General features: G+C 42.1%; 1 protein-coding gene across 1 annotated transcript in view; it reads right to left on the bottom strand.

Moving 5' to 3' along the window:
• LOC109902249 (kinesin-like protein KIF14) overlaps positions 1–13,600 on the bottom strand; it is a 60,993-nt gene extending 47,393 nt beyond the window's left edge. Inside the window, exons 1-13 of the mRNA XM_020498458.2 lie at positions 13,495–13,600; positions 11,995–13,188; positions 11,546–11,800; positions 11,122–11,209; positions 10,913–11,011; positions 10,704–10,756; positions 10,573–10,603; positions 9,807–9,914; positions 8,937–9,053; positions 6,641–6,759; positions 6,063–6,235; positions 5,482–5,629; positions 5,276–5,339 (exon numbers count right to left, since the gene is read on the bottom strand). Of these exons, the coding sequence (XP_020354047.2) occupies positions 5,276–5,339; positions 5,482–5,629; positions 6,063–6,235; positions 6,641–6,759; positions 8,937–9,053; positions 9,807–9,914; positions 10,573–10,603; positions 10,704–10,756; positions 10,913–11,011; positions 11,122–11,209; positions 11,546–11,800; positions 11,995–13,073 (2,334 nt within the window). The 5' untranslated portion in view covers positions 13,074–13,188; positions 13,495–13,600. The remainder of the gene's footprint in view (positions 1–5,275; positions 5,340–5,481; positions 5,630–6,062; positions 6,236–6,640; positions 6,760–8,936; positions 9,054–9,806; positions 9,915–10,572; positions 10,604–10,703; positions 10,757–10,912; positions 11,012–11,121; positions 11,210–11,545; positions 11,801–11,994; positions 13,189–13,494) is intronic.
• Between the last annotated feature and the right edge of the window lie 345 nt (positions 13,601–13,945).

The raw sequence follows: 13,945 nt of genomic DNA, 5'->3' as shown, positions 1-13,945 counted from the left end.
ATTGTTTAGAAATTCCTCAAAAGAAGTGTCGGAAACTAGCGGGAGATTACCGTAATAGGAGAACAAAGAGAATGGAAGGGAGGCGTCCAAAATCTGACTCAGACAAAGAACCTGAATGGAAGCTGATATTACGAATATAGCCAGGAAGGGTTTTAAATTAGGACGATTTTCTGGGAATTCCCGGTGTCGAAGTTTTGCTACTACGGACAATTATAATAATAATGTATTGAGAGGGGAGTCGTATTGAAAATAAATGTATCATAGGAGAAAAAGTCACCTAAAGTTAAATGTAGAGAATAACGGAGAGATACGATACAATTTCGTGCTATCCGGACGTTATAGCTATTTATGAATCGACTGACATATGATAAATATAGCACAAAAAATGGTACGTTCAGATGTTAGGGTATAGTAAGTTGAGAAGCTGGGTTGGTTTTACTTTGATGATTAAAATTTAAAACTGAACGCAATCTGAATAGGGAATATATATTTTACAGAGGCAGGCAGATGTGTGGGGTCGTTTCACGTTGAACAACATCGTTCCTCAAATTTAAACAGAGAAAAGGGGTTGTGGCATTTAGAGGGAAAATGCGTGCATTATAGCTTAGAGTTACTTTTCAAAAGCGGCCAAAAGTTCCAAATACATTTATTTTAAAAAGGAGAAGTATCGTAAAGATAGTCTGGAAAGATGCTACAGTTTGCAACGGAAGTGCCAGGCACTCAATGGGCTATATGGTGCAACGCTTTGGACTATAAAATAGGTAAGAATAGTTTCATCGTGAAAAGTTGTGATTGTTTTCCTAGGTATTGATTTTTGGTTAGGTAACGCCAGGGAATTCGAACAAAAAGTAACGTATTCTAAACATGATCTGTTTTCCGTTTTCGTTGCAGGGAAAAAAATCAAATGTCTTATCTTAAAGGGACAGTGCACGTCAATCACAGTGGTTTGAGTGTATGGCAGTGTATAAAATATTTTGGGACGACAATTTGAAGAGACTGAATGAGTTACATGAAACATCGAGAGATTTAAAACAAATGATGTGAATGGATTATCAGAATTATTAGGTTTCGTTGTAATAGTAAAAGTTCGGGTTAAGGGGATTTCCCTGTTCCCAGTGACAAGGTATTTTAAATGAGTACACTATACTAAATGAGTACATTATTATGAGTTTTAATTAGATAAGTGAATAACGTATTGGGAATAGAGTCGTAATTAAAATACTAAGTCAAAGACGAGACAGTTACTTAGATCAAAATGAATTCTAAATAATAACGAAGAGACAATTACGATCTATACCCATCGAAATGTTTTATAAAATTAGCGATGGGGTGATAAATTATAATTCAAGATTTTAACAGATGTGATAAATTAGGTTTGGTTTATCGAACAACAATTATTTACAATTCATTGAAAGTCGCTACGAATTGGGCTGAGGTTGAGCGCTTGATGATGACATCACTCGCGAGGCTTTCGTCGCCACGGAAATGATGTCGTGACTGGGGGTAATGGAGAAAATGGTTTGTGTCTTTTAGAAGGAAAATGGGTGCATTATTGTTTTGAGTCACTTTTCAGAAGGTGATAAAAATGTCCATATACCTACTTGTTTGGTTCCTATGAGACTGGTTATTCTAGGAGTTGATTTAACTTAATTAAGCATTTGTTCTGGTGTGTTTGAGTAGGATTCTTCATACCGGGACGGATGGAATTTATCTAAAATATGTGAGTTGAAGGAGCCAAGGGAAAACGCGTTTAAATTTTTAGTAAATATCTGGGATTAGGATTTCTTACACTGAGAAATGTACGACATTTGCGGCAGAGGGGGAAAAGTAATACAATAATGTTATCGGGTTAATTGTATCTAAGGGTAGCATGTTCATTTAAGTAAACATATACATTGACGTTGTTTAAAACTTATGATTAATGATTTGAGTTAAAGGGGAATCATAATTAGGTTTAGTTTATAGTTCACTTTTGAGTTTCTGAATCGGAAGTAGCATAGTGAATGCTAGTTAGGCGTGTTGTGTTCTTCTGGGAAAATTGATGTTTAGGTGTCTCAATTTTAGATGTTTCCTGGGATTATAATCTTGGGGAGAATGAGGCCATAAATGACCAAATTAAAACAGGTCTGCAAGTATATACACATAAAACAATTGTTAGGACTATTTGTTTTAGTGCAAAGGTATTTTAAAGAGGCACGCTCACATATGGAACTTTATGAGTTTTTAGTTTATGAGTTTTAATTATACAAGTGCATTTTTTTATTTTATGACCTATTGATCATAAAAGTTCTTACCTAAGTCATTGTTTAAGAGTAGGCAAGGTTGTTACCTGGGCAGAGCCAGGTAACAAAGGGGGGGATGGGTCAATTGTGTTCTAGGATAGGATGTGACCTACGGGATAATTAACTAATAAAATGTAAAAAATTATTAGCTAATAATCAGATAGAACAAATGAGAAACTGTTTGTTAACCAAGCCTGTATGTCCAGGATTTGATGCATTACAGGTGAAGTCACTCAATCCAGTCCCAGAGGCTTGTTGGGGGGACCATACCAAGGACCCCTGGTGACAGCTAGCTGAAAGAGCTACCCGGATTCATATCGCACGGCGGGAGGGTAAGACACCATGACACTGTCGAACAATAAACAGTGTTCGAGAGGAGAACTGGAATTAACAGAATTCCGGGGGCCATCTCTCGAATGAAAAAACCCTCCCTGTCTTTTCATCCCTGTTGTTGTTCATAGAAGTAAAGATGTGTCTGGCTCTTGCTAAGTGATGTGTTCTCGGGGAGAGGGTGGGGCTTCACATGGAAGCTGTTCGTCTGAGTTGTTTTATCGTGGGTGACATATTCCTGATACAGCACGTCCTACTTAAGTATGCGGAGAGTGGTAATTTGACCCATGGTTTAGACTATGAGGATTTTGTTCCAAAATAAGCATAAGAGATCCCTAGATCTGGGTAGACAGGAAGTTAGAGTAGAGGTTGGGAAGGATCTCTCAATGGAGTTTTATGTAGACCAAAATGGAGTCTCTAACTACATGACAGTCTAGGACTCTGAGCCATTATGGCATATATCGGTTCAGGTTCCCATATTGATCGTGGACACAGGTCATAGCTCATTTGGAGAGAGACGGCTATATGAATCCACTCACCCAGTATGGAAAAAGGTAGAGTAGAGTGAAGATGAGAGTTTTTGATTGTAATCAGGAGAGAGGGATGTATTGCATAAAGATACGCTTAACCCATTAAACAGAAATGAAGGAGGATCTAGGGTTGTGGTATGGATATGACCAGGTCTTGGTCGACACCCTAGTACGGTTCTGGGTAGAGGAGTTTAGGCCGGTATGGTAAAGCTGTTCACGAAAGCAGGAATGCCAGTTGTATTGATTTGCACTATTTAAATCCCCAGGTTCCTCCCTTTACAGTGACCAGAGGAGATTATTACCGTTTGGCCCGGTACAGTACTCTTGGGAAATGATGTCAGGGCGAGGTTTTACCGACACAATGGAGCATAATCCTGTCCAATCTAATGCCTTTCACACTCATTCAACACCAAGACATGAAGTATAGCCAAATGGGAGAAAAGAGCTATTCCATCCGGGTCTCTTATTGACTAAGTATACATTGATAACATTGGGGTTCCAAGGGGGGTGCCAGATGAGTCAAAGCAAGAAATCAGATCCTAGCAGGATTAGAGTTAAGCATTTCCGGGGGGGTCTACTCTCAATAAGAACGTGGACTGGATTAATTATATTTATGATAAATCAACAGCGCTTTAACAAGTATACCAGAGATGCTATTAAAGGTTTTGCAGAACAGACTGAAGCAACCAGCTGGATGGCTTGGCAGAATAGAATTGCATTAGATATGTTAATGGCTGAAAAGGGAGAAGTATGCGTGATTATCGGGACCATGTTTGTGCTTACATCCCAAATAACACAGCTCCGGACGAATCAGTGCCCGAAGCCTCAGCTGGTTTGACCACCCTGGCTTCACGGTTTGGCAGAAAACTCTGGGGTGGATACTTCCCTGGCTAATTGGGTTTGATAGTACATTTGGAAAATGGAAAAAATGTTATGATCACTGTGTTATGGGCTACATTCACCTGTGTGACTGTTTTAGTTTTAGGGGGCTGTTGTCTAATTCCCTGTGTATGAGACCTTGTTTCCAGGAGAAATCGATGACAATAGATGGTGCGGTATGGGCCGATTCCAGGTTCTGACCCGTGGAGGACTGAATGCATGTCTACAGAACAAGTGGACGAATCTGGATCTTTTATTTGTGGGGAATTTATATTTGATGAGACCATTTTTGATGTTTAGGGAGGCTAGGTTGTATCCCATCTCAATATTAGACTGATTTTTTATAAAGATTGTAACAAAAATCCTGATAAGAAGAGTTATGATTCTGATGTAGGCCTGAGAAACAGTTATGGCGAATGCAAGTGTTGGGATATGTTTAGGTGATGTTTTGATGACAAGAAATATCTCTAATAAAAATAGAAATGGGCTTTTCAATATTACAATATAACTACAATGTGTGTTTGAATGTATAATATTTAATCAAAGGGTGGATATGTTAAGGGAATTTTTATCAATGATGACTAATTATGTATACATTTCAATCAGGACTGACTAGTCCAAATGCTATTATGTACTGTACATATATGAATTTTCTCTCTTGCTCCCATTCCCAATTGTATATAATATAGTCAGGAGTTTAGAACAGTGCCTTGGTACAAATGAATGAACTATCTCCAGATGGCAGGGACGGACTATCTCTAGACTGTCTAGAATGCTATCTACACTGATGAATTGACCTTGGCTACAGGCGAGGAGGGAAGGCTCGAGAACTATAGGGCCTCTCTACCGGTGTCATGAAGAGATAGATCATTTAGAAAACGCTGACGTCATTTTCAGTTTATAACCTGTGGAAAAATGTGTATATACCAGTACTCTCTTGAATTAAACGCTGTTACCTGACTTTTAAGACTGGTCTCGATCTATTTCATGCATAAATGATAAACTTACAACTTATTATGAAATAGAGAGAGTGTGAATTTGGTTTTGGCTACAAAACATATAGGAATTTAGAATTCCTCTATCAAGTACACAAAAAGGCCACAAGATGTCATCTGATGAAATTAAAACATGAAAGTTAGCAAAATTCTGGTACTTTACTGTTAACTTAAAATGTTTTGAGTAATATACCCTCCCTTTGCAACCCTAGTAATGAAGCTAAAGGTCATTTTCCACTTATAACAAACTAAAACTGACCTGTAATTCTTTGGTTTCCTCACGTTTGCGTTTCTCTGCCTGCTCCAGCTTCTCTCTCCACGCTCTGACAAGAGGTAAAGGAATCAGATTAAAGTAACAAACCAAGACTAAAACAGTTGTTCGGACCCATTTTCATATTTTGCTACCTAGATCAGACCCTCTCTGGTACTAGTGCCTAAGGCGTGTGGAGGTTGTATGGTAGTCACCTGTGGGCCTCGGCCATCTCCCTCTCCTGCTGGGTTAGCTGGCTCTTCAGAGCTAAGATCTCCTGCTGGAAGAGGTTAATTTTCTCCGGCTCGATGCCCTGAGAGCTCATTTGAGCAGCCCGCAGCTTCTCAACCTCAGCTTTCAGCTCTAGTAAACAAAGACACAAACGACATTGTTTGTTAAATTGCCACCAAAACAGAGAAGTGAGGAGCCATTTTGTATGAGCTTTTGTTCATAACAATCACATGTATGATGTCAAAAGACAACTTATTCTTGCAACCTACCCTTTAATACACATAATATGGTGATACACCACAGAAGGTAGATGGTCTCAATCTCTGCACTGTTTCCCCTTCCGTGGTCAAATAAAGTATTTGCAAATGTGGCGCAGCTATCTCCTTTCAATAATACCTGCATGACAGTTGACTTAGCCCCCGTGTAAAGTGACAGTGTATAAATATGTCCCGAAGGCAAGGTTAGAGCCGGGCTACCTAATTCAATCTGGTGATGGATAGATAGGAAAAAGAGAACGAGAAAGACAGAGATGGGTGGTGGCATGGCGAGGGAGAGCGAGGCTGACCTCTTATGAGCTTGGCGTTGGTGTCCTCGTTGACCTTGGCCACGTTGATGATCATGCGGGCCTGCTTGGCGTACCGCAGCGTGCTCAAACTCTCCTCCACATTGCTGCCCGCCGGGCTCAGGGTGGCGATCATGGCCGTCTTGGAGTTTCCACCCAGGCTCTCCTTCAGCAGCCTGGACACACGGGCGACACAAACGACATTCAGTTTACCTCTCGACAAAACGACTTACTTCACAAACTGACTTTACCAACCTCTCGCAATTTCATAAGGATATCTTGTACAGGTAGTGGCATTGCCAACAACACAAACCATGATCTTGTCCCCAGATAGTTAATCCATGTTAAATAGTACCAATGTTTCTATTGAGGAATGTAAACCTCAATATCTCCTCCTTCTCATTATTTTCAAAAGCTTGATGAAATATATTTGTAGTTTACAATACTGTGGTGTGGCAAGGTAAGGGTCGAATTCCATTTCAATTAAATCTCTAACTTGATAATGGAATTCAGCCCATCCCAATTGTTTGTATAACAAGCATTCAACTCTTTAGCCTGTCAGTAAAGTTTCTCTTACTCACCATGTGAGCACAGAGTCCCTATAGGGAGTGAAGACCTTCCTCTTGGTCTGGGCCTGCTCTGACAAGGCAGAGATCACCTTCCCCAGGGTCAGCAGCGACTTGTTGATGCTGGCACCCTCCTGGGATACAGGGGAATAGGATACAGTTAGGCTGGATGGATTTGATAGAGAGAACAGATTGGCTCCAATTTGACTGGTTTTGAACTTTGCAAAAAAATAAATGACAAATAGTGGGAAATGTCTTTCCGAGGAAATTCACTTCCTAATATAGGATAGGCTATATTTTACGGCTCGACATTGACTGGAAATAAATATTGATAACACATTTGTCTATGCCTGCAAATCGTCTTTCTCTCGTTGTTGCACCTATGGCCCATGTGCGTCTCAATTAAATAGCCTGAAGGCTATATGCATAGGCGGAAAAGCACAACCCAGTTGTACAGTCGTGGCCAAAAGTTTTGAGAATGACACAAATATTAATTTCCACAAAGTTTGCTGCTTCAGTGTCTTTAGATATTTTTGTCAGATGTTACTATGGAGTACTGAAGTATAATTACAAGTGTTTCATAAGTGTCAAAGGCTTTTATTGACAATTACATGAAGTTGATGCAAAGAGTCGATATTTGCAGTGTTGACCTTTCTTTTTCAAGACCTCTGCAATCCGCCCTGGCATGCTGTCAATTAACTTCTGGACCACATCTGATGGCAGCCCATTCTTGCATAATCAATGCTTGGAGTTTGTCAGAATTTGTAGAGTTTTGTTTGTCCACCCGCCTCTTGAGGATTGACCACAAGTTCTCAATGGGATTAAGGTCTGGGGAGTTTCCTGGCCATGGACCTAAAATATCGATGTCTTGTTCCCCGAGTCGCTTATTTATCACTTTTGCCTTATGGCAAGGTGCTCCATCATCCTGGAAAAGGCATTGTTCGTCACCAAACTGTTCCTGGATGGTTCGGAGAAGTTGCTCTCGGAGGACGTGTTGGTACCATTCTTTATTCATGGCGGTGTTCTTAGTCAAAATTTTGAGTGAGCCGACTCCCTTGGCTGAGAAGCAACCCCACACATGAATGGTCTCAGGATGCTTTACTGTTGGCATGACACAGGACTGATGGTAGCGCTCACCTTGTCTCCTCCGGACAAGCTTTTTTTCCGGATGCCCCAAACAATCGGAAAGGGGATTCATCAAAGAAAATGACTTTACCCCAGTCCTCAGCAGTCCAATCCCTGCACCTTCTGCAGAATATCATTCTATCCCTGATGTTTTTCCTGGAGAGAAGTGGCTTCTTTGCTGCCCTTCTTGACACCAGGCCATCCTCCAAAGGTCTTCGCCTCACTGTGCGTGCAGATGCACTCACACCTGCCTGCTGCCATTCCTGAGCAAGCTCTGTCCTGGTGGTGCCCCGATCCCGCAGCGGAATCAACTTTAGGAGACGGTCTTGGTGCTTGCTGGACTTTCTTGGGCGCCCTGAAGCATTCTTCACAACATTTGAACCGCTCTCCTTGAAGTTCTTGATGATGCGATAAATGGTTGATTTTAAGGTGCAATCTTACTGGCAGCAATATCCTTGCCTGTGAAGCCCTTTTTGTGCAAAGCAATGATGACGGCACGTGTTTCCTTGCAGGTAACCACGGTTGACAGAGATTCCAAGCACTACACTCCTTTTGAAGCTTCCAGTCTGTTATTCAAACTCAATCAGTATGACAGAGTGATCTCCAGCCTTGTCCTCGTCAACACTCACACCTGTGTTAACGAGAGAATCACTGACATGATGTCAGCTGGTCCTTTTGTGGCAGGGCTGAAATGCAGTGGAAATGTTTTTGGGGGATTCAGTTCATTTGCATGGCAAAGAGCGACTTTGCAATTAATTGCAATTCATCTGATCACTCTTCATAACATTCTGGAGTATATGAAAACTGCCATCATACAAACTGAGGCAGCAAACCTTGTGAACATTTATATGTGTGTAATTCTCAAAACTTTTGCCCAAGGCTGTATATTCAAGGAAATTAACTTCCTAAACATATGATAGCTAGGCTATAATTAGGCTCCGACATTGACTGGAAATAAATATTTATAAACACATTTATTTTACTGTGTGCAAATCGTCCCGCTCATAAAAGTCAATCAAATGTATATCGAGTCAAGTGCAAATGTCCGCTCTCCTATTCTATTTCGCCCAAACCTTCAGGTTCAGGCCGTCGGGTTCCGAACCAGTTCTTGCAGGAGCGGGTGAGAGTCGGACAAGAAGTCAGCGAGAGCAGGATGAAGAAATCAAGTCCAACTACCAGTGCTTACCCTGAGGCGGTCTCCGCTGGTCTGGGCTGAGGAGCAGCGTTCGCTGCCGGCCAAGTCCACCAGGTTGATCCTGCTGGTGATCCTGTGGTCATGTTCTTCCCCTTCCACAAACTCAGTCTACACAGACAAAGGGAGAACAGTGACACACACACAAAACATACAAGTAACTGACAAAATAATGGAAACACTTGAGTAAATGAGGGATACAAAGTAGGTGTTAATTAAGCAATTAACATCCCATCATGCTTAGGGTGATATATAAAAATGCTGGGCATGCCATTAGTTTAGCTACTAAGGTCCCATAGGATGACCATGCTTCCAGCCACAGGACAAGAACAGTCACTGAATGGTTTGATGAGCATGAAAATTATGTAAACCATATGCCATGGAAGTCTCAGTCACCAGATCTCAACCCAATTGCACACTTATGGGAGTCTCTGGAGCGACGCCAGAGTGTTTTCCACCTCCAAACACAAAACATAAAATGATGGAATTTCTTGTGGAAGAATGATGTCGTATCCTTCCAATAGAGTTCCAGACACTTGTAGAATCTATGCCAAGGTGCATCGAAGCTGTTTTGGATTGTGGTTGCCTTATTAAGACCCTTTATGTTTGTGTTTCCTTTATTTTCGCAGTTAGCTGTATGTGTGTATTCAAACAGAAAAGGAGATGAGCGACACACAAATGAAACAAATGTGCATAAAAACAGAAACACGAAGAACCACAAACACAAAAGGACAAGACAAACAGACCCAGATCATCATCAGAAGAAACAAATAATTGGTCATCAGTGGGTGGATAATATGCATTTAGATGCACAAAGTAACGCTAACAGCATACACACACAAAGAGACAGGGCGGGTAGTTCACCTTGGTCTGGGTCATAACCAGAGTAAATACGGAGTGGGATCGGGAGCTCTTGTCGTTCATGCCCGTGGCTGCAGTGGCTCGCTGCTTGTTCCCAAGCTCCAGCCAACCCTGGTAAGAGTGTGTATTCACCACACATTTACTGAGCAGTGTTCAAAAGTGGTAAGAGCTCGCTACATAACATTCAGCAGGACACGTTTCGGAACGTTCAGATAGAAATATGCCATGTAGACAGACATGCCTTTCTGTTAATGCTCTATTAATGGCATTTATATTGTTTTTTTTAACCCCTTTTTTCTCCCCAATTTCATGGTATCCAATTGGTAGTTACAGTCATGTCTCATCGCTGCAACTCCCGTATGGACTCGGGAGAGGCAAAGGTCGAGAGCGGTGTGTCGTCGAAAACACAAACGAACACAAGGCTCACTTAAACCCGGAAGCCGCTTACACTGTCGCAGCCCGCCGCTTACACTGGCGACAGTGTAAGCATGCACTGCGCCCGGCCCGCCACAGGAGTCGCTAGTGCGCGATGGGACATGGACATCCCTGCCGGCCAAACCCTCCCCTAGGCCGGACAACGCTGGGCCAATTGTGTGCCGCCCCATTGGTCTCCCGGTCGGCTGTGACAGAGCCTGGACTCGAACCCAGTGCCTTAAACCACTGCGCCACTCGGGAGGCCATTAATGGCATTTCTATCTGCAACGTTCAACCATGTTTGGCAACTGAACGTGGCCCAGTGTTAAGAAATTGTGTCTGCAAAGCAACTTACCTGAATGTCCGCATAGGAGCTCACCACGTTCCTGTGAGCAAACATATAGTCAGTCAGTGAGTGAATCCATAACACTAGCAATCCATCATTACATGTAACAAGATAAGAATGGAAAGAGTAAGCTTGCTCACGTTGTCAGCTCAGCAACGTAAGGCCCGTTGACTGGATGTTCCCTCACCCTTAACTACAAAAACAGAGCATTTGGTCATTACTAAGCTCATTGATGTAAAATGGCATTGAGAAACAACACAGATCATAGGGCCATTCAATAGAAATGTCAGGATTGAAATGTCATGTTTCAATTCATATCGGTTATCTTTAGGGAGTTTGTCCTACTCACAGGCCACCTCTTTTGGTTTTGTTCATTCCTGGCAATGAGCAGGTCATGGATTTTCTCATTGTACACCTCAAAGTAGCTCATCTCCAGATGACATGTAACCTGTAATACATCGACAGCCACATAAAAATGCATTGCATGATAACTGAACAGAGTCAACAATATGTGCAACTTGGTAGGAATATGATCTGAATTAATAGCTAATAGGGTACCTCCTGATTATCAACCACAGACAGCCTAGAGAAGAGCTCCTCGCAGAATCTTGGTGTTACACCTGCCTCTTCCCCAACACCCATCATACTGCAGGAGAGTAACAGAAGAACATATAGTCCAATTGAACATATGGATGCAACCAGTTTACCAGGCTTGCGCCACAAAGGAACATTACATTAGACCAGGGTTTCCTAATCTTAGCCCTGGGTGCACGTTTTGTTTTTTGCCCTAGCACTACACAGCCGATTCAAATAACAAACTCATCTTTAAGCTTTGATTATTTGATTTAGCTGTGTAGTGCTAGGGCAAAAACCAAAACATGCACCCAGGTGGGGGCCCAGGACCGAATTTGGGAAACCTTGCATTAGAACCAATACATTATACGATTTGATTGTTTCTTCAAGTTGTGGGAGTGAGCCTTACGTGTAAGACTTCCCAGATCCAGTTTGGCCATATGCAAACAGACAGGTGTTGAAGCCCTCAAAGGCCCTCTCCAGAAGTGGCTTTGCTAGTTTTTCATACACCGTCTGCTGGCTGGCAAAGCCGGGGTCGCTTTTGTCGACGGAACAGAAGGAGAAGTCATACGTGAAGGAGTAGCTCTGCTTGGTGTCTGGATGTTGGACAAGAGTCTCCTGGTTATCCATGAAGATCACCTGCAATGCTTTCTCAGTCTTCTCCCTGAATATGAATGAAGGCATACATTTCATTGTCATTATTTAAGTCACTATTTATGGATAACTGTAGAAACAAATTAGTAGAATACAAGTTCAAAGACAGCAATATTTATTCCAAACAATAAAAATGTTGTTAAGAGCTGGCTGAATGCAATTTCAATTAACAATTTATCACAAGCAGATGCTACATATTTATACCTGGTGTTGAATGGCCTCATTCTGACCGCAACTGTCACGGCACTGTTCTCCATTTTCAGGGTACCCTGTTCGTGCTTTAGCATCGCACTGGGTGGGAGCAAAAGCTCGGTGGAGAAGGTAGGCGCAGGAGTCGAGGACCTAGCCATGGTCAGGTCACCATGGGTTGAGTACTTTCTCACCTGCCCGGGCAGCAAGTTGGAGGTCACGTTTGCTCTTTGACTACTGACCAGAAACTTGTTAGTATGGGGAGTTGCAACAGGCTTTGCAGCTTCCACAGTCACCTGTGCGTGTGTCTTCGGCCTCTCTAGGCCTACCGTTTTTACTGCCACCACTTTTGGGATCTCTTTCCCAGCCAACCTCTCAAAGGCATCCTTCTTTGCTGTGATTTTCTCGAATGGAGTCATTTTTGTGGGTGTTGAAAAAGTTCTGGTATGATCCTCAGGTTTTGTCACATCTACTTTACCCGGGGCTGCTGGCTGTTTTGGTGCAAATAGTTTGACTCCTTTAGAAGGAGTGTTTAAAAGATGAACAGCTTCTCTTGATTTACTTCTAGATGAGCTGTCCCTCAAACTGAATGACCGCAATACAACTGCACTAACAGGCGTTCGAGGGTTTGATTCAGAGAGAACTTTGTAATGATGAGAGTCGGTACCGCTGACCCAGTGTTGTCTCGAGCTCTCTGTTGCTTTGCTGGTGTCATTACTTGCGCTTTTGTCAATTGAACCTGTCCTGGTTCTGCGTTGCAACGTGAGTCTTTTCTCGGGTACCGGTGTCCTATTCTGAGTGAGTTCCATTGTATTTTCACTCATCACAGTGTCGCCGTTCGTACCCGTTTTCCTCTGTAGAGTGAGACGCCCTCGACCGGGGGTGCCATTCCTCTGACCTCCGGTTTTTGACAGTGCAGAGTTCAAATAGGTCGTGTTTATCTCCTTGGTTTTATCCAATGTCAATAATTTCGTATCGTCCCCTTTGATCATTCCTCGCGCAGCTTTTTGGTCTTTCATGTCAGGAACCCTTGATGTCAAGAAATTGTCATAAAAAGCGGTGTGCTTTTTCGCTGATGTCGAATATAAAGACATGGCTGAGTTTATTTAAAAAATAATAATAAATGTATTACAAACTTTCGTCAATTCAAAAAGAAAAATGTTACCAACGTTATCCTGTAGACAAATCAATGAAAGTGGACATCTTCCCCTGCAAAAAGTTTAAAGTTAACGTTAGTTGTATTAAGAAATGGATCATTCGGACATGAGCTGGCTAGACAACAATGCATGCAGTTTTATTTGGTCGTTTAGTTGGTGTACGACGTTAGCTTAGCTAGCTAAATTAGCCAGCTAACGTTAGCTAACTGTCCATAACACATTGCAAAGCTGAAAATGATAATCTGATCAGTTTAATAAGTAAACGTGAAACGTTAATATAATTCGGACTTTCACAATTATATTTGCCAGCTACTTCTCAAAACCGAAGAATTTAACAATTTCTTCTGAGTTTGTTTACCATTTCACTGAAGTGGTTGACATCTGCCCCGCGTCGATTTCAAACTCCTATCAGTGGTGTGCTATTGGCTAGACACATATTACGTCACCGTCCACAGCGGAACAAAATACATGCAGAGCCTGTGTTTAAAAGGTAGATGGCAGTATTTCCACGCTTGAAACTAGATCCATCGTCTCAACAAAATGCACAACTACACTACATTATCAAAAGTATGTGGACACCTGCTTGTCGAACATCTCATTCTAAAATCATGTGCATTAATATGGAGCTGGTCCCCACCACTCTTCTGGGAAGGCTTTCCACTAAAAGTTGTAACATTGCTGCAAGGACTTGCTTCCTTTCAGCCACAAGAGTATTCGGAAGGTCTGGCACTGATGTTGGGCGATTAGGCCTGGCTCTCAGTCAGCATTCCAATTCATCCCAAATGTGTTCAATGGGGTTGAGGTCAGGG

This window comes from Oncorhynchus kisutch, linkage group LG13 (assembly GCF_002021735.2).
Source record: "Oncorhynchus kisutch isolate 150728-3 linkage group LG13, Okis_V2, whole genome shotgun sequence".
NCBI lineage: Eukaryota > Metazoa > Chordata > Actinopteri > Salmoniformes > Salmonidae > Oncorhynchus > Oncorhynchus kisutch.
This window is presented reverse-complemented; position numbering and strand designations above follow the sequence as displayed.